This window comes from Candoia aspera, chromosome 8 (genome assembly GCF_035149785.1).
Source record: "Candoia aspera isolate rCanAsp1 chromosome 8, rCanAsp1.hap2, whole genome shotgun sequence".
Classification (NCBI taxonomy): domain Eukaryota; kingdom Metazoa; phylum Chordata; class Lepidosauria; order Squamata; family Boidae; genus Candoia; species Candoia aspera.
In genome coordinates this window covers 22289483-22316925 of record NC_086160.1, presented here as the reverse complement: position 1 = coordinate 22316925, position 27443 = coordinate 22289483, and the positions used below count along the sequence as shown (strand labels likewise).

Sequence of the window (27443 nt, the reverse complement as noted above, 5' to 3'; positions counted from 1 at the left end):
AGGGTTTACCTGCATGTTATTAGAGCAGAAATAGTAGTTAAGAAAAAACCTGATAGTCCATTGTGCAATCCTGTACATGCCTATTTAATGAGCCCCCCAAAGAAGATGGAAAAACATTTACATCTTTGTTATTTTGAAGGCAGCGGAATGGAAGGATTTTCTTCTAATTGCTTGCAGTAGATGACTTTTTTCCCCCAATTCTAACACCCCCTTTTCCCCTGACTGCTTTCTTGACAAGCTGAGAAAGGGCAGATAGTTCTTATCAGAGGAATGACCTGATCATGACCAGAAAGCTCGTGAAATTAAACCAAAATCACAAATAATCCACCCCTAGTGCATAGGATTGCACTGACCCTGAGTGACAAGCTACAGTATATACATTAATGGCATCTCATATTGTGAAACATTTGGTCTTACTCTCCTTAAAGGAAGAGAAATGTAGGTAGTGTTTCTGAGAAAATGTATTTTATTTTCTGATTGGAGCTCAACTTCAGCAGTTTTGAAAGAAAATAGCATTAACATTAGTTCTAAACTATATTCCAAGATGTCCCCCCTTGACTGTAGCAGCAAGATTTCAATTGTGTGTTGTTATTAATAATTACAGAGGAGAAAGTAATAGAGAAGCATACTTGTACCGTTTTGCAGGGGCAACTTGGATTTCATTGAAAGGGAATAATAAATGTGTTTGAGCTCAGCAAGGTCTGCTATAATGCTTGCATTATCATGAACTCAAGCAAAACTAATCAGGCGGCTGTACTGAATCTTGATATCTAGTATTAATACCTCTCTTATCTGTACCTTAAAGTTGTTGTGAGGAGCAACACAAGTCTTGTTGCTTCATAGCAGTTTATAAATCTGGAATAGACATCTGCACAGTTAGATTTTTTAAAAATACAATCTAGATAATGTCATTGTCAACTCACTGTATTCTGTTTATGACTGGTTTTTTCTGGCATATATAAAAGCCCAATTTGAAAATGTAACTGCTATGTAGTGTAGAACAGGAAAGTGCTGTGAAGAATATTTAAGTTTATTATGCCTTTAATTGATAACTTTTGCTTTGCTTTTTGTCTCTTAAGGCGGTAAATAGTTTCTTTCTGCTTAAAGTGCAGAATTCCTGAATTGATCACACTCTCCACTCCTCCAGCAATTACATTCCTACATATCCCTATCTAATTGAGGATTACACTCCATACATCCAATGAAGAGAATTCGGATTCACAAAAGCTTACACTGTCGTAAATACATAGTTTTTAAATGCCACAAGACTCTCTGGGTTTTTTTTAGTGTGAAATAGCATTTACTAGCTTAATCTGCACCACCAACAGAAAGTATTATTTAAAATGTTGATGTAATGAGACCCATCAGTGTTCTGCTGGTTTCGTGGAAGTATGAATCTTAGTTCATTCAAGTAATAACTCTTGTGAGAAAGGGTTTGCGCTTAGTCCCAGCCTATCTTCCCTCATCTTAGCATGGACTCCAAACAAGGTCCAGTTGCGACCGAGGTTTTAATATCATATAATTAGTGAATTAATGAAGAGAGTTTTAATACCTGGAGTTTCTACCTTATTATAAGGCTGGATTCTTATCCGTTCTTAAATGCACATGGATCTTTCCCAAGATTTTTATTCAACCTTTTATCCCTTCTCTTTCAGGGATACTTGATCTTGTTACAGTAAATGCTTCCTATCAGATCCCAAAGAAATAAAACACCTCTACCAAGACACTAATTAGTCTCCTTTTTGTAACAGTTAATTAAGCTGATTGCATTTTCCTTCAGTTTTATCAATTATTTACATATGAAATATATGGCAATCATTTTCCATTGACACATTTTCATATTTAAGTACTACCTATAAATGTTATACATAAAAATGAATACACACGTATATAATTGATATAAGTCAAGAAAAAATGTAATCAGCTTATGCTTGGGCAATTAATGCTGTTTCTCAAGTTTACATTCAAATATTCTTATTTCATTTGAATGTATAGTTTGAGTTGCTTCCTTTTCTTTCCTTCTTTACACCCCTGTTTAACTGCATTTTTGTAACAATATATTTAGGTATTTAGTTAAGATACCAATATTTTGTTCTTATATAGGTTCTCAAGCAAAACTATTTAATTATGGTTCTGGCACTCAGGCATATAAACTAATTTTGAAAATGAATAGCTGAACATGTTGATGTTAGAATTCCAGTTTGTAGCTGTGCAGCTTATGGGATAGTGCTTGTGCAAGCAATGCTGTTCACAATTATACTGAACTGAAAATGTTACTCTATCGTCTTTGATTTATGTAATAAATCAATCACAAGGTTATGATATATTGTAGGTATTGAATTACCCCTCCCTCCCAAAATGAGAGGCTCTTGCATTTGATACATTTTCATTGTCTCCTTCTTCTGTCTAAATTAGAAAACAGGCTTAGGAAACCCATATTAAGACTGCTTTGTTGTTTCTGATAACTATCACAATTATAATATTTCATTCCTTTTTATGAATTTCTCACTTGCATTACAGAGATGCTGAATATTCTATTTTGTTCCTGAAGTTTGTGGAGACCCGTACTGTTATTATAAACATTCATTTTCATCTGATCACCTTAAAAATATAATGTAGCTTAAGTATATATTTTAAAGCATGTGCCAGAATTTAGCCCAGAAAAGAATATTTTTCTTGCATGTACGTTTGACATTGAGATAGAAAAAACTAAAATTCATTTCTTTAGGTCAAACTATGAAAGTTGAGAATTATTGTATAACTGAAATCAGACATTGACAGAGAGCCAGCTGACACAAAAGATTTGTCAGATTGAATTACATGGTTGCTTTCTAAGGAGATATTCAAATTACAAAGTTGAATTAAGCCTTAATATTTCTTTTTTTTTTTTAATGTAGAATGTAAGCCTAGCTTTAAAAATATGAACATTTTAACAAAACAGAAACTTATCAAGGTCATAATATTATGAGAGTGATTAATCCAAGTCTGGTTTGAATTGCCTTTAAAGATTAATTTATTAAAAGGCTGATAAATAAGAGAAATGCCCGGCTGATTTAATTAAAAAGAGAGTGGCTGCACTCCAATATCTATTCTGTGGAGATTTTTCAGCAATGTAATACATACATAAACACTGACATCTAGCGGTGGCATTGTGTTATCTCATCAGGACAGTTTAAAACATGTTCCTATGGTACGGTTCAATGATGGCCTGATTTGGATGCAGAGATCTGAAGTGCAGTGAAATGTCTGTGCCTCTTCCTTCTGTTTTTCTTTTTTAATCCGTTCAGTCATGTCCGATTCTCAGAGACTGCCCAGACAAGTCCCTACAGTATTCTTGGCAAGGTTTTGGAAGTGGTTTGCCATTGCCTCATTCCTAGGGCTGAGAGAGAGTGACTGGCCCAAGGTCACCCAGCTGCCTTTGTGCCCAAGGCAGGACTAGAACTCACAGTCTCCTGGTTTCTAGCCTGGTGCCTTAACCACTACACCAAACTGGCTCTCTCCTTCCTTTAAGTACTCAAAATGTCCACCATAATCTATATCAGAATGGGAAAAATGTATCATTTTATTCTTTGCCTCACCCAGAAAAATATCTATAGCCAACATTATTAAGAGAGTATATGTGCACACATATATGTGTGTCCAGTTCTGTCTGCTCTGTAATTGTGGGACAGTCATAGACTCACACACATAACACGCACATCCCCTGCTGATGCGTTTTTGTCATCTGAATTCTCAGTTCAATCTTTTATTGAACAGTGGCCTCAGAAACCAATAGAATACAATCACGCAAACCCAGTGAAAGCTGAAAGCTGTTCTTTGAATTACTTCTAGGTTCTGCACCTGAATAAACTTTATATTTCATTTTCCCCAGAGGTGGCACCATATCCATGAATATTACCTATATGCAGTACAGCAGAACTGTGATTAAATTGAAATGAGCTGCAGTGAGGAATCTCATGTTGAGTCTGAGATCCTTTGACCCTTCCCCCTTTGTGCTATTTTACTAACCAAAATTGCTCTTTTCCTACTGCGGTTGCCACACACGGGCAAGATATGAATAGCCCTATGATTCTTTTAAGTGAGAAACAGAAGCGGAGAGAAAAGGAACTGGCTGAAAAAGTAGCATACGGAATATAACTGAATATTCTCTTTCCTCTCTGCTGCTCTGATTCATTTCAGTTAACCAACGACACACCAGACAAGTGAGATATCTCTTGCAAAAGCATCCTGTGAAACTGTGGAGGCTGGCATGTGTTTGAAGCTCTTTAGACTGCCACTGGGCTGGCACCATGTCTGAACTGGAAGACTGGTGTCTGCGCATTAGGTCATTAGGGATCCCCTGGGCTGATAATGTTTGAACTGGACACTTGGGCACTTACAATGCATGGACCTTGCAGAAGTAATTTATTTCCTAGGTTCACATTCAAATGACATTCTAGCGATGAAGAAAATAATATTCTGTTTATTTTGGAATTTGTGTCCACAGAGGAGGGGGATTTGAACATTTGCTTCACTATAGCTATAGATGCAGTCAGTATTGACCTATACACGGATAGGAGGTTTGGGCAGTTATGTTAAAGAGACCTGGGGCTTAAAGCATCAGAAATAATTTTTACCTAAAAGAAAGACTATTCTGCCCAGAAAAGGGAAAACTCTCTTACGTTAAGGAAAACTCTCTTACGTTAAGTTCAACTCCTGTTGATCCCATGGGAAGCAATAGTAGGGAGCCTCTATCTTCCTCTGGGATGTTTGCTTTGACTTTCCATCCTAGCCAACAGCCCAGGGATTTCCTGGTGCTCTGCCATGTAAATCCCAACCAGGTCTGACAACATTTTAGCTTCTTTAATCCAGCCAAGGTAATGGTCGTGCTAACCTTTAAAATGGGATGGTCATTCTAGAATAGCTAAATATGTGGTAAAGAAGGAAGGGGTTGCTTTAAAATCAGATGCATTTTCTTTCAAGTGAATGTGTTAAATATAACAGGAATTTGCTTTCTTAGGCAAGATAATATGGAGATTGGTTTTGTCTTCATTAACCCCTCTCCCAGGTTAGGCTTGAATTCAATGTTTTTCAAACTTGGCAACTTTAAGATGTGTGGACAGATGCTGGCTGGGGAATTCTGGGAGTTGAAGTTCATAGACTTAAAGTTGCCAGGTTTGAAAATCCCTGCTCTAATTCACCCTCTTTCTCCAAAATGCAAAAGGATACACATTCTTTTTTCAGGCTTAATGTGTTCAAATCAAGAAACCAAAGAGGAGCTGTAGAATATGGGGATTGGTGGGGAGGGGTGGCTGTCAAGGATTCTTATCTAACAAAACTTTATTATTTTTTTTACACTGCCTGACTCACAGCAACTCTTGGCGGTTCATCAATAAAAACACAGAGAACAATAAAATAATACAAACATCTTTCTGGTTTTTGGTTCATTTAGACTCAGCGAAGTGTCCTGTAAACTCAGGACATATCAAAGTGAATAGAGAAACTTATGATATGGCTGAAGTTTCTCTTTTCATCATGTTTCATCTTCTGGTTTTTACTGAAATGTGAGCAGTTGGAATGATTTTTGGGGTCCCAAAATACATAGTTCAGCATTTCTTGCCATCTCCATCATGTCCTGAATCAACACTTTGAGGTGATGCTAAGGCAGCTTTGAAAAGAACTGCAAATATATATTGGCCCGCAATACAGAACAAATAAAAGAGAAACAATATCCCAGTCTAATGAAGCTCTATATCAGTTGAAGCCACCCTAGTGTTTCTCGAGGAAGCAGGGGGAAGGTCCTCTATATCATGCAGCCTGCTTGGCTTCTGGGCTGGACTCGTGCAACTTCTGATTGCTTATAACTGACTATTGCTTAAATATGATTGCATATTGTGGTATGGGACTATACCCTGCATCTATTACCTGGAAGATGTAAATGGTGATGGCATAGTGGCATCTACAGGGTGCTTTCCCCCCTCCAGTTTGTTATACTAAAATATAGGGTATCTTACCAAGTGGCTCTTCTGCCCAGAGTTCAGAATTTCCATGCCAGCAGTGCCCTATTGATAATGACATGGAAAATGTCCATATTGGGCATAAAATGCAACATGGAAAGGATGTCATTTGGTAACCGTCTTTCCTCAGTGTGGTAAAGCTGTATTCATTCAATCAATCAATCAATCAATCAATCAATCAATTTATATGGCCGCTCATCTCAGGCAAGTGACTCTGGGTGGCAAACAATCATAAAATGAATTAAAACCAAATTACAAGCACAATACAAAATAAATAAATAAATATATACATTAGCCGAGAAAATGATAATCTGTAGATATTAACATAACCGAAAGTATAACCAATTGCAATCTGCCATGAACGTATTAAGTTCACATAAATAACCTTGAGGTATTTTTCATATATTTTATAACCTATTTCTGCGAAAGGGATGCCAACAAATGATTGTTCTCTCTTAAATGCAACTTACTATACTGCATTGTTTTTACAAATATGAAAGAAGGATAGGAATTTTAGCAGTTTTGACACAAAGAAATGTGATACTAAGGAAGGGCTAAGAACACAGCAAGAATAGAGCTCATATTATAGATATTAGCATTGTTATAATATTGCTGTTGCATGTATAAATATATTACATGCCACTCACAATTTAAAGTATAGCGGCTTGGAACACACATACAGCACTTACTTCTGCACTGGGCATCAGGTGTTGAAATGAGTATTTTGGTGCAACACATGTAGAGTATATATTACAAAGTTGCCCAAAGAGGTGGCACCTAGGAGGATCTAAAAAAACTAAGGAAGTTCAGTCCTGGTTATTACTTGGATAGGAGTTCCCTAGGAAACCTCAGGGCTATAAGCTAGACTAGAAAGTTGGAAAATAAATCCCAGAAGAAGGCAGTAGCTAACCACTTCCATATTGTTGCCCAGACAAATATATGGATGTGCTCATTGAGTCACAATGAATCAAACCTGACTCAAAAGGATGTACATTTTTTAAAATTTTCTACAAAATATTGAGGATGAACCAATGGGTGCTTCCAAGCGAGGCTGTTATTGCCTTGTCTTATTCATAGAAATTTAAAGGACTGTAAATGTTCATTGCCTTTTTGCTTTTAACCTTCCTGTGCACAATCTTTGTTTGTTTTCCTTAAAAATATTTAGGAATGCAAAGACTGAACAGCTTCACAATACTATCTGGTAGTAATAATTCCATCCCATCCAGTGTCATCAGCTGGCATGAAAATACACCAATTGCTGGTCTTAAAGTGTGGTAAGGCTGGCTTGGGTGAGTGTGGAGAGGTGCCAGGGTAGAGGATACAGTTGTCTTTCAAGGTACCTGAGTTACCTTGGGCAGCAGTGCTCAATTCCAGTAACCTGTCTCTTGGGTTATCTCTAAATATGGCTCTACTGATGTTCTTGAAGACTGGTAGACCTGTCTCAAAAAACAGCTCAGTAGGGCAGTGGAAAGATGCAGGAGGAAGGAGGAAGAGGCTTGCATCGTCCTTCAAGAGATCTCCCTCTTGCTTGGACTATTCTTTGCCCCACCAGCTGGTCTAATGAGCTATTTTTGGACATGGGTTTACCTCCTCTAAAAGGGAAACTGGCAGAACTCTTGTTAATTTCACCCCAGCTCTCAAATGTCTCAAATCAATTAAGTGCTGCAAGTGCTGGCAGCCAGTGGCCACAATTGGCAGCACCTAAAAGCATCTTCATGGAATATGCAAATTGGCATTAGAGTAGTATGGCTTCCCTTCTGAGTCATAAAAAGAGTAGAAAGCACAGCCATGCAGAACCCCTTGTCAGCAGAAGCAGCAGAAATTCTTTTATGCCCTTATTTAGCACAGAACCAGCAATTCAGCTCTTGTCCAGCTTATATCAGTCACCAGCCTTCCACCATTTAAATTATTTTTTTCTTTACCGACAGATCTACCAGCCTTTTGAAAGATGACTGAACACATTTAATAACAAGTCTAACGATCTTCCAGAAGATCTGTATGCCACTGGATGTGAGGAACCCTATAATGCCTGAATACCGCTTTGTGATGGTGGTTCAGACATTACATGGGCAAATGCTTCTGCAGAAACCAGATAGTGATGGATGGCAGTTCCCAGTGACTGGAAGGGAGGGGTATGCCCAGATCATAGAGCATTTGTGTGCCAAGATCTATGTTGAGAGAAGAAAAAGCACTTTAGTTTCAAACTGGAACAGCTAAGGATGCATTTAGGCCACCTCCATAGTGGGCTGGGGACAAGAGAAGCCTGCATCGTGAGGTCATGTCCTCTAGAAAGGATCAGTGGGGCCACTTTTTGCTTCAGTTAGCAGGACATAAGAATGAGCCCACAAATAATTCCCAACCACTTTAATTTCTTTTCTTTCTTGATACATGCAATGGTATAAAGGGTGTCACACTACCCTGAATAATCAGAAAATAATGATGAATATATAGAGGAACTGTATATTTATTTTTTCATTTTAAAAAAATTAAAACTTATTTTGTGGGTGGGACAGAGAAAGGCGGGGCTGAATAGTAACAAGAACTGGACATGTGAAACAGCCTCCCTCATTTTCGAAATAAACTACCTGCTTGCTGACTGTTACAGCCAAGCAATAGATTATATTCTCAGCTTCAGTCGTTTTTTGCAGAAAAACAAGAACTCAAATGCCATGGTGAAATGTGTGGATCTATTTTCCACTGCTTATTCCCTTTGATTTTGACTGCTTTGGAATCTTTCAGAGATGTGTTTCTATCTGGCAACAGTGCTTTGAAAAGCAATGGGAGAGAATATACGGTAGAAACGAACTGGAGCCGACACTGGGGAAAGCTGAAAACTGCAGCCATCCCTCCTTTCTCCTCCTCTTTCATTTACACACCAACACCACACACTTTAAGGCACTGTGGCATGCATGCATTTATGCTGGTCTCTCTCGGGGAAGAAGGCAGAAGACAATGTGCAGAAATGCAAGGATACTCTGCGAATGAGCGAGAGTGAGACCGAGGAAGCAAAAAGGGAAGACCAGGGGGCCTTCTTGGGCTGTGTTTTTCATGCACTTGGTGAGTGGGGTACGATGCCCCTGCAATCTGCCTGGAGCTGCCAGCCCCCATCAGCAAGAGACGGAGCCAGAACTAGTTATCGTAGGGTAAGTCAGAACGGTTGAGGATGCGGTGTGTTAGTTCAAGGTGGGTGTTGATGCCTGCATATATATGTGTGAATGCATGTGTCTGTATGCTCCTACAGGGCTCTGCATATATCACCTATCTGCATATATCTACAGCAGGTCGTTTCAGCTCCTATAGGCCTCATTCTTTGTGAAGGGAAGGTTAAGGGGACAGGCTTCTCTGGATGCATTGTGTGGCACTTTCTGAGGTTGTGGCTCAGATCTTATGTCCATGCGCTGCCAGCTTGCAAACATAATACATTTGCCATAATCAGGTAAATAATCACAGCACAATTTTGAAGGTGCAACTTAACATACTGCAACAGGAAGGGTGTGCATATGACTTGTAGTGTAAAGGCAAAATCATTTGCTTTAGGTGGCATTTTGCATTCTTTTTCATTAAGAGCTTTTAAGTATAAGGCTGAGATTCACTGCATCATTGACCATTTTATTTGAGCAATTCTTCCCAAAGAATTGATAACAAAACCCCTTCTGTTGTAAACAGTGTCACATAGTGCAGGCCAATCTATCTAGAGAAAAAAATGATTGAAAACCTTTCCTTTCCATATATTGTATTGTGATGATCTACAGATACAGTTTTAATACAAGGGAACATATTGTTGAGAAGAATCGAATGTTGTGGTTTTATAAGGAAGTAGTATATATTTTTTCTTAAAATGTCCTCTGGAAGAACAGGTTAATTAGTAACAATTTTGTGGGCCATGGTGAATGTACAACTTGTACTTCACAGATGTTTATCGAAATGGTAACATGTAAAAAGTTTATTTTTTGTGAGAAGTTACTTAATATGTATTATACAGCACAGAAGTTTAAAGAATGTTATCAGATTTCTTACTTTGTATGTAGGAATAGCACATATATACATGAAATTCAGAACAAAAATATATTGGGAGAAATAAAAATATATTGGGAGACAGAATTAGCGGGCCTGTGGCCCTTCAGCTTTATGCATCAAGGCCAATGTCAGAGATGTTGGAGTTGTCACCCCATAATTTCTGGAGAGCCATTGATTCCACAAATTTTGCTTAAAGTGCCTTCATATGGCTTAAGGACTTGATGTTTGGATGCTACCCTGTTCCTTACACTTGGTGTGTTTGTTTCTTGTAATGTGTGAAGTAGCAACAATAACAGTGGACCCCATTTCAATGTGCAGGTACTTCTTTCTCTAAACCCATCTCTTGATTTTGAGGGGAAGGGGCAGGGTGGATAAAATGCGACCATTACTGATTTTTCGCTGCTTCAAAAACAAGCTGGCTAACCATTTTGGTATAATACACGAAGAGTAAATTTTCCTGGCTTTGATTATTTTGCATACACACACACACACACCCACACACACACCCATATGCATATATATATGCAAAATGCTCATGCTTGTGGATGCTCAAAATATTTCATGTGCATTTTAAAAATTATAGACACTTTTTAAAAGCAATCCATGCTATTATCACTTGATGGTTTTAATGTTAGGTGGTTCTTTTCGGTTACTGTTTGTTTTTCTGCTGTATGCTGTCGGTCACACTGTTTGAGCTGGGTGGCCCTTTAAATCCAATAAATAAATAAATAGTTGGGGAACTAAAGCTGAGAGAGCCATCTACTGGGTGGGAGGACTTATTTATCCTGTTGCTTTTTATTTAAGGATTTGGGGGCTATATCAGTACAAAATTGATACAGACTTTAAATTCATGTTATGCTGATCTGACAAATGAAATAGTTAATGTAGAGATTCATGACAAACATCCATGTATAATACCCATGGTTATATCTGAAACCACAAATATTGTGTTGATACTCTTTTGTGTAATTATACTTTGATGATAAAAAGCAAACTTATGTCTAGATGCTGCTTAACAAAGAATTTCATATAACTAAAAACTTACACAATTTTGAAGATACCCTTACTTCCCCCTTCTTCATTTGCAAAATGGCAAGTTATAAGTACAATTATAAATTTACTTCTTACTCTAAGGTTACAGCATGACTCTCTTCTTTCTAAAATATATTCTAGTAATCAAAACCATAAATCCTAAATTCATTTTTTTTTGTTTTATGCAAAATGTCCATAAGGGGTTTCCAGTCAGCAATAAACATAGATATTGTCTTTTCTTTGATCAAAAGAAGTCAATTTGGCCATCTCAGTAAGTTCCATCATCTTTACTAACGATTCCTCCGTTGTCGGTAATGCCGAATCTTTCCATCTTTGGGCATACAATCATCTTGCTGCAGCTATCATGTACAAAAACAAAATTCCATTACTTTTTTTCCAACTGGTTGTCCATCCATCCCAAAAGAAAGACCTCTGGTCTAAATTGTATATTAATCTTGAAAATCCTCTGAATCAATGTGTGTTCAATTCAACACAATTGAAATGTGTTAATAACAGGCTGCTTTTAAATTAGGCTTTCAGTCTTTAGATCAATGTTGCCAATCTAAAGTCATGCAGATGTGTTTGGACCACAACTGCAAGAATTCCCAATCAGGGTCTTGTAGATATAAGTGAGAAGCACAGAAACCTGTTATTGTAAAGATCCATGAAATCTTTTATTTAGGCTTTTATTTAGATGTTCATCTACTCTAAAATGAAGTGGACATTGTGAAGTTGCAATGACTGAAAAGAGGACATAAATTAGAATTAATTGCATCTAATTCTTCCAGAAAAGGACTGTCAAAAGGACTTGCAGACCATCACTTCCAAGTGAAGACTGAATATTGCCTTCCAGCACCTTTTACAAAAAGTGTACAAGAAGCAATTGACAACTATTCCTTGTATGTATTAATTTATGAAATCACAATAAGTATTTAGCCAATACATACCTCATTTTTATTGTTAAAAAGCGAAGAGATGCATGTAAATTGAGTATGAGAATAACAACACAGAGTTGACTTCAAAGAACACAGCACTTCAGCATTGTCTGCTTCCCCACTCCACTCTCAAACTAGCGTGGCAATTTTAAACAGTGTGACATTTCCAAAGAAAGTCATCGTGTGGCTTGAACATTTAGTTTGAAAGAAAAAAGTCACAAGCTCTAGAAGGATAGGTCATTTTCCTTCTGTGACTTGAATTACATACAGTATTGAAATATTGCTTGGTTTTGATATGTAGTAGAGGTGGTAGTTCTGTGCTGAAGCATATGCTTTGCATGAGATAGTTCCAAATTTAGGTCTGGGGAGAAAGGTGGCAAGTGGTTAGTATATGAAAAACATTTGCCTGAAACACTGTACAATCACCACTGAAAACTGAGCAGTGATCTTAAAAGGAAACCTCAACAAAATGGGTCTTGTTAGGGTATCCATAGTACTATGTACAGTATATTTTAGAGGCTTGTAATTGTGCTGTCATCAAGATATTATTTTACTATGAATATCCGTACAAGACATGTTTAAGTATGTGTTTCTTTAGTAAGTACAAGCATTGGTGTCCCCATAGGAGTGGTGATCAAAATGAGCAAGATGGAGCATCACCATGCAAGACCTGCCTCTTCGTACATGCATGTGATCTTGATACATGTAAAAACAGCAGGGCTTGGATCACAATGCCACTTCCACCATCCTGCCCATCTTGACTCCCCACACCACCCCCTGGGCACCAGTAGGCAAAAGGGAACAAAGATAAAATTAAAACAATGTCACATTCCATCATGTAACAGTCCTGTAAGTAGCAGGTTTCTGTTGCTATAACATCAACAGCACATTAACATCTTCTGCACTTTTGGCCTCACTTTTATATGTTTTCCTTTCTGTCCTGAATATGTCTGTGTGCCTATGACCCAATGAACCTGTAGCTTTTAACATGCCACAGAACTCTTCATCTTTGGTTGCTGGCAGAGGTAGCAGTCCCCAGCCAAACTTTCTGTATATTGGATTAAGAGGTTTAAAACTATCCTAGAAGAATATAATGGCTAAATGCTTTCAAATTATTCCCAAGAAAATAATATAGACTTGTACACACAGCCACCAAAAATCAAGGTTGATCCAAGAGACTTTAAAGGCCTTATTTATGTGGAAAAGACTGTTTTGGAAGATGTAGTTACAAACCAGTTACCAGAAAAAGTCCTATTGAGCTCATAAATGGATGGATAGATAGATACCAACCCACTTATCTACTGTTTAGAAATAAGTCTCATTGACTTCACTAGTTTTATTCCCAAGCAGACTGCAACATATTATTACTTGATTAGGTATACGGACTGTTGAATTTAAAATATAGTATAGAATATCAGACTGTGGTATAAGAGCAAAAATATTTAATTTTTAAATTTGATTTTATTTAATCAAACATATTGACTACCTCAATCATAATTGCAACTCTATGTGGCTTTAAAATATAAAATAATAAAATAACAATAACTTATAACAAAAAATTGCCAAGCATCCACATTGGGGAAAACAATGACATCAATTCAAGAATCGTAAAATGAAGATCTCAGGGAGTAGAAGCAGGGTTACTGACATCTGCTCCTCTTCCACCCAAGGTGCCCAGGAGGCTTAGGACAGCATGTAAGCATAAGACTTATCCAATCTGTTCCTTTAAGGCTAATCTGTCATGAATTTTGCACATGGAAATGCATACTTTTATAATAGTCATTGCTCTTCTGCCATGTAAGCCAATAACATCTATATTTGCTATACTAGCTAGTAAGTGCAGTGGGGATTAATTGTTAATCTTTTACTGACACAGAATCTACTAACAATGTTTTAATAATCCATAACATTACATCTGAATTTTGTTTCTCTCCATAGTGTTTCTGTTTCATCACTTTCACCTGGCGGACAAACAACGCCCACAGATTTGAATAACTCTTGGTCAGGGATACAGAGCTGTACCACTGATCCATCTACTGAAAGAAGTTCTGTTTACTCTTGGGGAGATGATGTAGGTCAACATTCATTAGTAAAGCTTGTATAAAATGTGTTAAAAATATTGTGGAGATTTCTGTTACAGTGGAACTTAATGTCTGTTTGAATAAAACTTAAACTTGTTAGATTTACACACTGTCTCTCCACACTTTCAACTTTGGTACATTAATCCTGGTCTATTCCCTAAGTTTAATTGGCAAAGTCTAATTTAACGTTGGTTTATTAACCAGTATCTTTGAAATCACAGTTTGTTCCTGGTAAAAGATCCAGGTTATAAACCAACATTATGAGACCCAGTTTGATGTAGTGGTTAAGGCACCAGGCTAGAAACTGGGAGACTGTGAGTGAGTTGTAGTCCTGCCTTGGGCACAAAGCCAGCTGGGTGACCTTGGGCCAGTCACTCTCACTCAACCCTAGGAAGCAGGCAATGGCGAACCACTTCTGAAAAACCTTGCCAAGAAAATTGCAGGGACTATTCTGTGCAGTCGCCAGGAGTCAAGACTAACTTGAAAGCACAAACAACAACAACAACAAAACCGAAAATCAGAAAATCTACAACATTAAATCATGTTTCCCTGTTTAAGAACTATGAAGGACTATAGTTTTTACATATCAGTATTAAAGGTTGTTTTTAATTGTTATCTTGTAAACCTTTATTTCTTACCTAGGAAGGAAAATAGAATAGAAATAAAATAAGTACAGTAATAGTAAACGAATGTATTGAAGTCAGGATAAGATAAGAGGGCTGAGAGAAGAGTGTATGTGTCCTATGCTTGTTTGAGCTTCTTAGACTAAACTATGGGTTATTTTAGCCATTATCTTTCTGAGCTGTTCTTTTTTTTTGTCTTCTCTCTGCTTTTAAGGTTACTTTGTTCCTAATTATCATTGCTAGTGAATATGAATTCTTCTTCCCCTGATATTCTTCCTCTTAGCTTCTGTTGTTTTTTTGTTATGCTAATTTTGCTTTTTTAAACATGATGAAAGGCTTTTTTGCTCCACATGTCCTGTGTGCTGCACCACAGTGTTGGTCAAATCCCTGCCTTCTTTCCTTTTCTTCTGCACAATCCCAGCACTCATTCTGAACTGACGCATTTTAAACTTAGTTCCATTCATTCTGTCTTTGGCTAAGCAGCTCTCTCATTATTTTTAGCTGATTCATTTCACTCGTCTTCCCCATTTAGTATGTATTTTTTCTACTTTTAATTAATCTCACTCATCTTGTGCATGCACTTTCTTTGGTCATTCTTGGTCAGTAATTGTTCTTACTTGCTTTTTCTTTCTTTTCTTTTTCCTTTACTTGTAATTATTTTGGGGGTTTAAAGGAAAAAGTCACAATAGCTGAGACCCAGCTAAGCCAGCATACCATTTTGTCACCAAGGCCAATTTGTAGAAGCCTATATGCAGGACACAGAGGCAATAGCCTTTTCCTGCTCTGGTTCCCAGCAACTGGTATTCCAAGGCAGTTTGTTTCTATTCTGGCAGAAAAATACCATCACTGAGTTCTTCCATGAATGCCCTTTTAAGGGGGATTTATTATTTTTTTCTTTTTTTGCTTTCTCTTCTCCTCATTTTCTTCATTTACTCTTGTTCCTTTTGCCGATGTTCTGATCCGCTTCTTCCAAAACTATTTGATATACGTGAGCCCTTTGTCATTCTCTAAATTGATTAAGTTTTGTTGTTCCTATTCTTTTTCCTTCCGTGTTTAACTTTCATTCTGTTATTTACCCCTTTTCTTCCCAACCCAATGGATCGCTGGAAATAAATTATGTAATGGGGCTTACTGGATCTGCCTGCCTATCAGCAGGATAACTCTCTGAAAAATAAGCAGAATGGGACCAAATTCAGTATGATAGGAGAAGTTGGCTAAAGAAAGATTTAAAAATGGGCCAGATCTGGCTTGGGACTATTGAGAAAAACAGAAGAAATCTGTGGGAGGTGATTTATACTTTTTCTTTTCTTTTAATATAAGGGGAGGTAACAATGGTATTTAGTCATTTTTATAATATACTAAGGGGTTGACTTGTAGAGATAATGTGATTTTGGTTTAATATAGAGTAAGGGATGGATTATGGGAAATTGCTGAATACCCTTGATGTTTAAAGATGGAAGTCATTTCTTTTTGTAATCTATCTAAAATTTTTCTTTTGTGTTTTCACACTTTTTTAGTTTTTTTTTTTAGTTTTTTTTTCTGTATCCTTTCTGAAATTTAGTAAAATTCTTTTTTAAAAAAAGAAGAAATCTGTGGGAGAAGCAAGGGGGCATCAACTTGGAATACTGCTGATTGCTTTATTCTCAGCCCACTCCCCCTTCTACCTGGTCACATGACCCAGAGAGGAGAATATGCAGCTCGCTTTCCAATGCACAAGAAACACACACACTGCAAGGGGAGGAGCAGAAGCACACAGACACACATACACTGACACATGTTAAAGGTAGTCCTTGTTTAGCAACTGCCTCATTTAGTGACTGTTCTCAATTACAACGGTGATGAAAAAGTAACTTTGTGACCAGTCCTCACATTTATGACTCTTGCAGATCTGTAAAGCAAAGGAAAGCTGGTGTAAGAACGTAGGCAGAGTGGCAGTTTCTCTTAGTGACAGCTTCGCTTAACAAGCAAATGGCTGGTCCCACTTGTGGTGGCTAATCAAGGACTACTTGTATTTCATTACACAGAAGATTTCACCTATGGTCACTACTGCTAAAGACATTGGAATGAATTCAAGAAATCATGTTCTGCATGCTTTCTCTAATTTAGTCTAGTCTTCTTTGGTTTCTGGTTCCCTAAAGACATTTTCTCTTGAGCTTCTTTCGTTCTGATTATTATTTCTTCGTTTCTTTATTCCCATTCACTGTATTCAGTTTTTTTTTCTATGTGTTTATGTGAACTTACTTCTTTGCCAGTTTATCCAAGCTTAGCGCTACCCAGATGTATTGATGGGATATTATGGGGGTTACAGTGCAACACGTATAGGAGGATTCAGTGTGATGAATACCCTATCTTCATCCTGAAGCTGCTAGGATCAGGCTCTGTATGATACTGCAGTTCCCTAACACCAGTGGCCAATACTTCCTGCAATTGTATTCAGCTTCAAAGCTGTGTGGAAATACTGTTTGAGAATCTTAATTTTAAAATCCATAGGAGTTTGATAAAGTGAATACCCAGAGAGTGCATCAGTTGTTTTGGGATGTGGATGAAATGCTGTTTGAAGGAAAAGTGAGCTCCCAAACTGAGAATCTAAAGACAGAATGCAAAGACTGGACAAATAGATCACTTCACTTAAGGCAAGTCTACATAAAACTTATTTTATCTGAGGTCCCTGCATTAGATTATCATTTTCTGCAAGTATTTTTACTCAATATGCTTAACTTGCCTTTTTTGCACTGGCGAAAATTACAAGCCTCATATGGCTTGAATCATCGCTGTGTTATACAGTAGTAGCTGGCATCGACTGCTATCTCTATACTTCTCTTTCTGTAACATTATCTCAACTTGAATTGAACTGTTCTGACTACATTTCCATTTCCTTACTTCATTACCATTTATTCTTTTTGCAGGATTTTGGGAAAACAACTTCTTTTTCCAAAAGATGAGGGTTTTCAGCATTACCAGAGCACAAATGCTAGTTCTGTGTATTCAAAATCTCTACCTAGTTTGAGTGAAATCACCACCAGTATGAAAGAGTAAGTTGTCATCTATTTTTTATATATATATATATATATATCCATCCATCCATCCATCCATCCATCCATCCGTGTATATGATTGTCATTTTAAAATTATGTTATATACGGTACTGCCAATGTGTTAAACTACCACATTCATCTGGATTTAAGCAGCACATTGGTATTCCATGCACTTTGTTTTGTTTTTTTTAATATATATAATGGGAGAAGATATTTTTATAACAGATTATACGGTAATTAAATTCCAGCTATATTGCATGTGATAACATAGCAGAATTTGCAATAAATGAAATAACTGTTATTCTTAGACATACAAAAGTTTCTCATGCATATGATTATATTGCTAGGTTTAATATTATGTTAAATACAAGATAATATGATTGGACAGGAATATGGGGAATAGTCCTGATGCTCACCACCAAAACAATAATCAGGGATGTGTTAGAAATGCTTAACAAAGTTATGAGTTAGCATCTGTACGAATATAATTGGAAGACATCTGAGTAGAGGAGCAGCAGGTACTATAAGATGTTCAGAGCACATTAAAGGGTGTAAGAAGCTAATCATCATTACAATTTTATCTTATGAGTTACTTTATTCTTATTTTTCTGTTGATGGAAAAAATTGGTATTTTGGTAACTTTAATAAGTCACCTTAATAACTTACAGTGTTACCCTTTCAAAAATAAGCATTAATTTTTTTCTTTACCATAATTTAGGTTATGCATCTCTGGATCAAAACTGGTCCCTGCAGCTTTTCCAGTGCACAGAGCATTCAGCTCTGAATTACCAGGGATTTCTTTATCTGAATCATCTGGATATTCATTCTTGGAGGAAGAAATTTATGATGCAGAAGGAAAAATGGAAGAATATCTTGCATATGACAAGAAGGAACTGTAAATGTTCAATTTTAATAGCTTTCATGAGAAGTAATTATGGCTTTAAGGAAAAATCAGACTTTTCATAAAATCATTCATATACACCTGACTTATTTTTGCTGTGCACCTTTGGTAGCAAAAAGTCCCTGGGAGAATGACTTTCTTTTTTAAAAAATCAGTGAATGTCTCTGATTGTGATTGATAATATGTTCTAGACTGAAGCTGTTTTCAAAATGAAACCCACACCTGCTTTTTCTCTATGATAAAGTTAGCTAATTTAAACACATTTGGTTAGACAGTAGCAAATGTCGTTTGTTATTTAACAATCAGAGGGGTTTTTAAGGCCAGCTAGGCAAAAATTAAAAGACTATTCCCCAATAGATTCTTTGCATGAACAAAGCAATGGTAAAAAGATCTACCAATCACTTTTCTGTTTTATGCATATCTTTATAAGCAATTAAGCTGTTGAAGAATTTCATGTCATTTGTGCGTGCTTTTTCTAGTTTTATTGGAGTCAGTCAATCAGGACAAAAGAACATGAAGTGAATTTATCAGAAACCTTTATCATAAAATCCTTTGTCTTGAAAATTGCTGAAAACATAAGAAATACCAACCCTAACCAAGATATTAATATTGCACTACTTGTTCAGTGCATATAGCAAAGGTGTATTTTTCTGGAAAAAATAGTAGGCATTTTCTACTGGATTCCTTGTGATTTATTTCATTCAAAGTCAAATGAGGGAAGAATTTTTAGCAATATTCTCTGTACTGTTAGTGCATGATCAAGTGGTGGAATTGAAGGCATATTTATACAGTACGAATTGTAAGAATCATGTTCCCTGTGTGTATAAAATGCAGCTTTTACAGTATGTGAGTGTGCATTCTTTTTCGTTTTCAGTATATAAAGTGTCACTGAGTCTTGGTAGAAATTAAATGTGATAAAATCATTACTCATAATTTGACAAGTTCTGAAATAAAATTATGGGGCAGTAGTTTGATCCAAAGAGACTTTGATTAATTAGACTGTGTTGTTATTAACTAATAATGCTTAGTAATAAAGCCTTAATTTCCTTCGTTCTTTAGTGATGATGAGAGTTTGGAGCAAAGGAATTCTCAACTTGCCCCAAAACAGATTAAACACGGTATTCCTCCTGTTTCTCCCAATTCCTGTATCAAAGAAGCTGTGGCTGCTGAGGTGTTTGATCATATCTGGAAGAATGTAATTAAAATATTAGAAGAATTAATAAGAAAATACTGGGAATCATCTATTACAGGTAAGTAGAATATTTATAGGCTACACTACTCAACTGCCCTTCCTGAGTAACTTAAATCAGGCAGGAGGGACAAGAGTCAAGCATGAATGGATTGGTCTTACTCCACCAAGAATTTTGTCCATATCTTTAGGCTGGATGAATGAAACCTACCAATTACTACAGGTACATAGCTAGGATCTGTTATAACCAAGGAGCCCAAGTTGGGACAAACTTGAGCCATTCTATTTGTCAGGTATCTACTAGACATGCCACAGAAGGCATTGGATTTCTCTCCTCCATTTTAATTAGGTCCTTGATAACAGACCTCTTAACAACAGCTCTTCTGGGTGAGTTTGTGGCAAAAAACAGTTGCTTTGCCACCTCGAGAGCCTTGGCATAAACCTTAATATGGCCTTTAACCTGAGTTTATCAGATGGCTCTGTCAACCCACTGCATCCTTGCTCTGAGCTCCATGAAAGGAGTCCATTTGGCTCACAAAGCAGGGATTGGGACCTCAGGAGCTATTGGGTAAATTACCTTTCGTCTCTGCCCTAGAGATTTACTAAGGCTGTGATAAAAGTGCCAGTTGAGGTGGCAGGAAATTCTGCCAAAGCAGTAAAACAATATTCCATTCCTTGGAGGACCTTTGGGAGATTAGGACTTCCTTTAAATCTGAACCTCTTCATACATATATGTATATAACACTCTCTCCCTATCTGAGCAAAAACAGAACAAACAACCCCCCCCCCCAACCCTCAAGCCAGAAGGCCATAGAATATTGGTCTGCTCTTGGCGGAATAGCTTCAGCGCACCCCGCCACCCAACAAAACAGAACAAAACAAAAGCCCACCTACCAGCCTTGGGAACCAGCATCATGTCATTCTGGCAGCTCAGTTAGAGAGAGTGACAGGTTATTAATAATAATTATCAGTAAAGCATTGCTTCCAATGTTAAAGCAAACTAAGTGGATTCTAATATTGTCTACCTGATTCATGCATTGTATATTTTATTATTGTTGTTGTTGTTATTATTATTTAATAATCTAGAAAATGAGAAACAGTTGGAGAAGTCGAAAGTTACTGGAAATAAGTTATCACATATTCCAGCCACTCGTGCTATGGTGGACACATCAAGTGTTCCCCCGTCCAGAGGGTCAGACGTTCGATGCATGTCTGTTGGCCTGCATTTGGGCCTATCCCAGGTAAAATAATATCTTCTCATCAACATATGAAAAGTCTTCCTGCTAATAATGAATAATCTCTCCTTCATGTATTTAGTTGAATATTCTCTTTTCTCTTATTCCCTCTGTCTCCATGGTTCCTGAGTGTTGAAGGCTGTGACAATTTTTCTGATTATTCTTTCTTTTTCTTTTTCTTTTGGCCTTCAAGGAACATGGTAGGTATCTGGTAATTTTCCTGGGAGGTCTAGTGGCCTTTTTTTCCTGCCAAATTTGTTTTAAGTTTAAGCCATAGATATATTGTAGAAATTTGTGGATATGTTATTACTACATAATATCATGATCATCAATGTCATAATGAAAGAAAAATATTAATTAAGTATTCATTCAGGGTAACTTACCAACATGTCTAAAGGCTCAAAATATGTGCATATTTGAATAAGCATACAGGAGAGGTTAACACCGATAAGAATAAATTAAATGTTAATTTATTTTTTGATTTCTTGAGCTTCATAACTGCCCATGACACCATTTTCTGAGTATGTCACAGAACAAATGTAATAATGATATTTTAATTAATTTAGTTATTACATTTGTTCTGTGACATACTCAGAAAATGAGTTATTTGAATTCTTAGAACTTTAAAACTTATTTTTATATTATAATAAAAATAAAAATAAATGTTAAACCTCTAAGAACTCAAAGCCCAATTTTAAAATGGGTTTTTTAGAACTAGACCATAACAGTAAATACAGCAATAAGGTAAATAAGAAATCTTTGCCAAGTGCTGGAGAGATCATAAAGACCATACTAGACAAAATTGTTTCCAAAGTCTTGAACATTTCTTAACTGTTACATGAATATTTTTACGTGCCTAAGTATATTTGCAGTACAGGGTGCTTTTTTTACAAAGAAAGGTGCTGCTAGAGAAGTTTTACATTCCCACTATGACATACCATGGACCCGATCCAGAAAAGGATCCTGCATGCTTTCTTTAGAATTTTAAAAATTCCAATAGTCTCAGGTGTCTGTAGTTAATTTAATGCAGAAGGCGGTAACTGTCTGGAGGCTGATGGCTGCACCTAACATTTTGGGGGAAGAATAAAACTAAGAATAAACTGGACAATAATATGAAGTTGGCAATAGAATGTCATACATTGGTGTAGAGGTTAGATTTTTTTCCCCATGCTCGGTTCTGGGGAAAGTCTGGTTTGTTTTCTTCTTCTCCTCCTCCTTTCTTCTTTAAGGCATTAAGACTATTTCAGGGATCAATTATATTCTGGCATTTAATGAAATATCTACTGCTGTGTTTCCTTTTGCTGCTTTCTTTAGGTCCACCGTTTCTCCAGCAGTTCACATGGCAATTTAAATGGTGTCATGACAATTCAAGCTAAACCACTGCAACAGAGACCCTCAGCCTTGATTGAAAAGTATGTTTTACAAAGACTTCTTATAAAATTACATGTTTATATAGGCTACTTTTGTCTATTTCTTTCTGTGCTTATTTATTTTAGTTAGTTAACATTTATTTTGATTGTAGACCAGCATCACAAAATGATAAAAGGTATAAGCATACCTGATAGAGGTAGATCCATCAACAGTGCAGATTGTAAAAGGAGTGCAAGATGTGCAATTTTACAAATAAATACTAAGCAAAATAATGCCCATGGTGCAATAAACCTAAATCTTATTACCACCTCAATCAGTAACAGGGTAGCAAAAGTACAGATTGTAATCTATTATGTAATGTTCCATATCCTTTATCGCTTTTACACGATTGATATAAACAGGGTGCACCAGAAGTCAGGCAAGTAAGGAAGTATTTAGAAGAAAACGACAACCAATTTGAACATTTAATGTAACTGATGGAATGAATTGTCTGTGGGGTCTGACCCTGTAGACTTCTGCTGGATAAACTTACTCATATTATGCTGCTGGTCTACAATTGCAATAACCATTAACTAACTGACTAACTAACTAATTGGCTACATTCATATTTGACTTCTACTCCAATATATGTTTCTGTACAGGTGCTCTGAAGTCAGCCTTCTCAGTTTCAGCTCTCTAATTTTAGGCTTGGTGAAATGTGTTGATTTGTACTAAAATATGATTAAGTTGCATTTTGGGGAGGGGGAGGAAAGTAATTTGGGATTTAAAATATGCATGGCCAATTGTGTCTTTAGACACAGTTGTTTCAAGCTTTTTATCTTGGTTATCATGAAAGGATAACAGATTGTTCCTTACTTAATTTATGATTGTTACGTTTTACTCTCAGAGAAAGGCACTTGTTGAATTTCTATCTCAGATGCCAGAATTATTGCACCAGACTTCAATATGATGCATTTTTATTGAGGGTTGCTGAAGACTTTAATCTTATATAAGTGGAGTGATGTTTGGTTGAAACTGTCTTTCTTTTTCAGACATGAACAAGAAGACAAGCCACAAGGTATCGGCTCCAGTATTAATTCAGCAAGGAATCGAGTGGGCCGAATGACTGACAGCAATGTCTTCTCATTATCTCGAGTGCTGCCTGGATCTTCTAAGAAAACAGTGGGCCATCATAGGTTACCATCAATAGCCTCAGAACAACTACGCTTAAAGACTCCCAACGTTTACAGTGATGAGGTCCTGCGAGGAACTAAATTGTATGGCTTTATTTCAGTTCTTTGCTACTTTGGCTTCAATAACATGTTGAGTTCAGATGATAGGATTTGGACAGGACTGAAAAACGATTTTGTAATTGCATGACATGAACACTGCATTCGGAAGAGAACTATATAATCTAAAGATCTTATTTTATTTTATCCTTCAAGCTGTGAAAATAAGATTCATTGTGATCTCAGAAGCCAGAAATGAATCTAAAAAGTGTAACTGAGCTTGCAAATTTTACTCATTTTTAGCATTGCAATAGATTTGGTTCAATGCAGATCTTTTTCTTTTTGGACGTGTAGCACAGGGTAGATGCGAAAAGAATAAATAGTAAGAGTAATGAAAGAATTCAGGTATGAGGAACTAAAGCAGTAATATTTTTAAATGGGAGGCTATATATTATTAAGATTGTGTAATTTTAAATGGATGCCTTGTGCTTCAAAGAGAATCTGCCTTCCCCAGTCTGGCACCCTCCAGATGTGCTAGGACTACAATATCCAGAATTCCCAGAAGTGCAGTTTTTTGGAAGTTGCCATATTGGGGAAGGCTGACTTAATATTTCTATGTATGCAACAGAACTGTTATTCATTCACCATACTGTGTTAATCAAAAGAATTCTTCTAGTAGTTTAAGTAACTGAAATAAAAGTTACCTCCTATGTCCACACTGCTTCCCTACAGATGTACTGCCTTAGATCGTTTGTCATCTCCGTTTACACCAGCTGTCCGGAACAAGTTGCCACCCATAAATCCAGACACCATTGATCAATATCTTTCAGTTCCTGGATTACGGCTAAGCTTTGTAAGATAACTAATTTATTAGTGTGCATGAATGAATGTATATACTTTTTTTTGTCTGTCTGTCTGTCTATCTATCATCTCTGTCTATTTAGGGTGTACAAATCAAATCAAAAGCACCCAGTTTGATTCAAAGTCAGTGTGAAGAGGTATTTGATGAAATTGTCATCAAAACTTATATAAAGATTAGATTAAAAGTTTTGATGACAACTTCATCAAATACCTCTTCACACTGACTTTGAATCAAACTCCAAAATGTATACATAACACCCTCACATTCATATTTTCTTTCAGCTGTGAAACTTCCTTGAGTAGTCTTACACAACTTACTTTTCTCTGTGCCTAATAGGGCTGATGTGAAGGTAAAACGTATACCTAATGTATAATATATTCAGGTATATAAAATAGGCCTATTGATAGCAACTATGCTTTGCCTTGATAAAGCATTTCATGTCACAAAAGCAACACAATTTTTCTCACTGCAATGCAGTTTTCATTGAGAAGCTTTGGGCTGGGTTGGCAGGACCCCTGGTGGAGACATGGCAAGCTAAACACGTCTCCATGGAGAAAGGAAAAGACAGCAGCAAAGAGGGGAGGATGGGAGATCACCCACATGTGCTCTGGACAGCTGCTGCTCACAAGGAGACTACAGGACACCGTCTCCAGTGGATCTGAGTGCTGGGAGAGAAAGGGATCAATCGTCAAGCTCACAACTGCAGCGGAGCCTTTTAAAGGACACTAGGTTCGCTAACCTCGTTTCTAATCACTTTGGAAATTGCTTAAAAGTCACCTGGTGAGTCTACCTTTGTTTCTGAACAAAAGAAAAAAATAACCCTAAATTTAAGAACTTAAAGAATTTGAAATAAATGGCAAAAAGCTAAATAAGATTTTGAACCAAGAAAGTTATAAATGAATTAAGGGTCCAGACAAATCTGGAATATTGACTTTTTTACTATAAGATTTTGGAACTAACTATATAAAATAAACAGCTTTTCGTGGGAATCAATGCTTTTTTGGCTACTGTAACTCAGAGATAAGAGACTTTATGATTTAAATTGGACACTAGAGGGAATTAAAGTCCAGGAAAAAAGGGAAAAATATCTGCCTTTGGTTTGGATTAAGATTGGGATTTACAGAATGACACAAAATACTATAACAAATTTGAAATATTGAAATATTTTGAAAAATTGAAACATTATAGGACATCTTCAAAGGAGAGAAATTAGTAGCCATATTATCAACAATTCACTAACAGTGTCTGTGTCTTTGGATAGACTATGTCTAAAAGATGTTAATGAAGGAATGACAGATGTGCAATAAATTTTGTTTGATGCAGACAAGGCACCTCAGTTGGAAATACAAGTGACAGGACAAAGTGTCGATTACAAGATACTGTAGAGAAGGCCGTCAAAGCGGAGTCACAAATGACAAGTCAAGAGAATGACCCTAATCAGGACTTTTTATTGGATATACAAAAGAACCTGGTTAAAGCTTTGAAAATCAAAGGGGAAATACAAATGTCAAATCAAGACAATGACTTTTTACTGGATTTACAAAAGAGTTTTGCTAAAGCCTTGAGGAGGCCTCTGTGATGGGAAAAAGAAAAATTGAAGAGAGACCAAATCCTATGACAACATATGAATGAATTAAAGATCAAGACTGTTAGAAGTAAAAGAAAGTAATATAAAGTTGGTTTGTTTTATCAAGGTTAAAAAAGACTTGCTTTTATTAAACTCTGGTAACCCTTTATGGACTTCTTGCTGACACCAGGACTGAACAGTTGATGATTTATGGTTTTGCATATAGAAGGGATGGCTTATTAGATTGTGTTCACTTTTGTTTTTAGAAGTTTAAGTTCTGGACATCAGCATGAACTTTGTTTTTGCAGATTGCTTAGTTTTATTCTTCCAGTTACATTGGCACTCATTTTCTTGCTATGAAAATTCCCATAGTGAGCCAGCACACCTTGCATTAAAAACGTATTGCCAAATATTGGACTGCACTTTAAGTGTTGTAGTTATGAAATCCAGAAAGTTAACTGTAGTCTAATATAGTTTAAAACACCAGCTGTCTTAATCTCATGAACTGTAAATTTGGAGAAAATACAGCCCAAGGGAGCAGAGTTCGCTTTCCAGTCTGGACTTCTGAGAGAGAAGATAAAAAGCCTGGGACTTGGAGCTACAGTTGAAAGTAGATCTTGAGGCCCCGGCATATTGAAGATTTTTGTGTAAGCAAAGGGTGGAATTGAATAATCCACCCAGATTGTTCAACTCCAAATTGCTCCATTTTAATTGTACTTGTAACAATATTCCATTGGCAAAAAAGGCTATGTGGGTGAGAAATCAGGACAAAGCAAGTATAAATTATAATTTAAAACAATGAGAAGTCCTTTCCCCTGTGTTCCAATTCCATACTTTTGAAAAAAAAAACTCATCAGGAATTTAGTAAACTCCACTTACACAGCCTTTGGTACTTACAGTATAGCACTCTTTAACCCCACTTACCATCTCTAGTCTTGAACAGGACCCTATGCAACTGAAGTTCTCTCTTTTCACTCTAAAACACATGGCATCTTCATCTGAAGCCCCTCTGAAAAAGCCCAAGTAGGTAATTTTAGAACCTCTTGTCTAGGTGCTCAGAAGCTATCTGAAAAATTAGCTATTGTGCGGAGGCAATAAAAGCCACTGAAAAGCAGTTACATTGACCATCAGGAAGCAGGACATGACCAGCTTCATCCTTCCTAGGAACTGTCATACATACATAGCCAGAGCTTGTTCTGTGGGGTCAAATTCTCTCTTGGGAATTTAGCTCATTGATATAGTCATCGACCTGCAGCTTTAGATGACTATATACAGTGCATTAGCTTTAGGAGCTGTCTGGGCCCTGGTGCTCAGTAGTATTACAGGAAGGGATACTGTACATAGAATCTATCAGAATGTTATATACACACATCTTTTCCTTAAGGTCTCAGA

The 27443-nt window shown here is 36.7% G+C and overlaps 1 protein-coding gene across 1 annotated transcript in view; it reads left to right on the top strand.

Annotated features, from left to right (window-relative positions):
• The window catches only part of FAM149A (family with sequence similarity 149 member A), a 58117-nt gene that overhangs the window by 18058 nt on the left and 12616 nt on the right, over window positions 1–27443 (top strand). Inside the window, exons 2-11 of the mRNA XM_063309741.1 lie at window positions 11834–11944; window positions 13919–14051; window positions 17175–17317; window positions 17591–17716; window positions 18437–18613; window positions 19679–19869; window positions 20895–21049; window positions 22358–22455; window positions 23446–23670; window positions 24355–24475. Coding sequence (XP_063165811.1) covers window positions 11834–11944; window positions 13919–14051; window positions 17175–17317; window positions 17591–17716; window positions 18437–18613; window positions 19679–19869; window positions 20895–21049; window positions 22358–22455; window positions 23446–23670; window positions 24355–24475 — 1480 coding nt within the window. The remainder of the gene's footprint in view (window positions 1–11833; window positions 11945–13918; window positions 14052–17174; window positions 17318–17590; window positions 17717–18436; window positions 18614–19678; window positions 19870–20894; window positions 21050–22357; window positions 22456–23445; window positions 23671–24354; window positions 24476–27443) is intronic.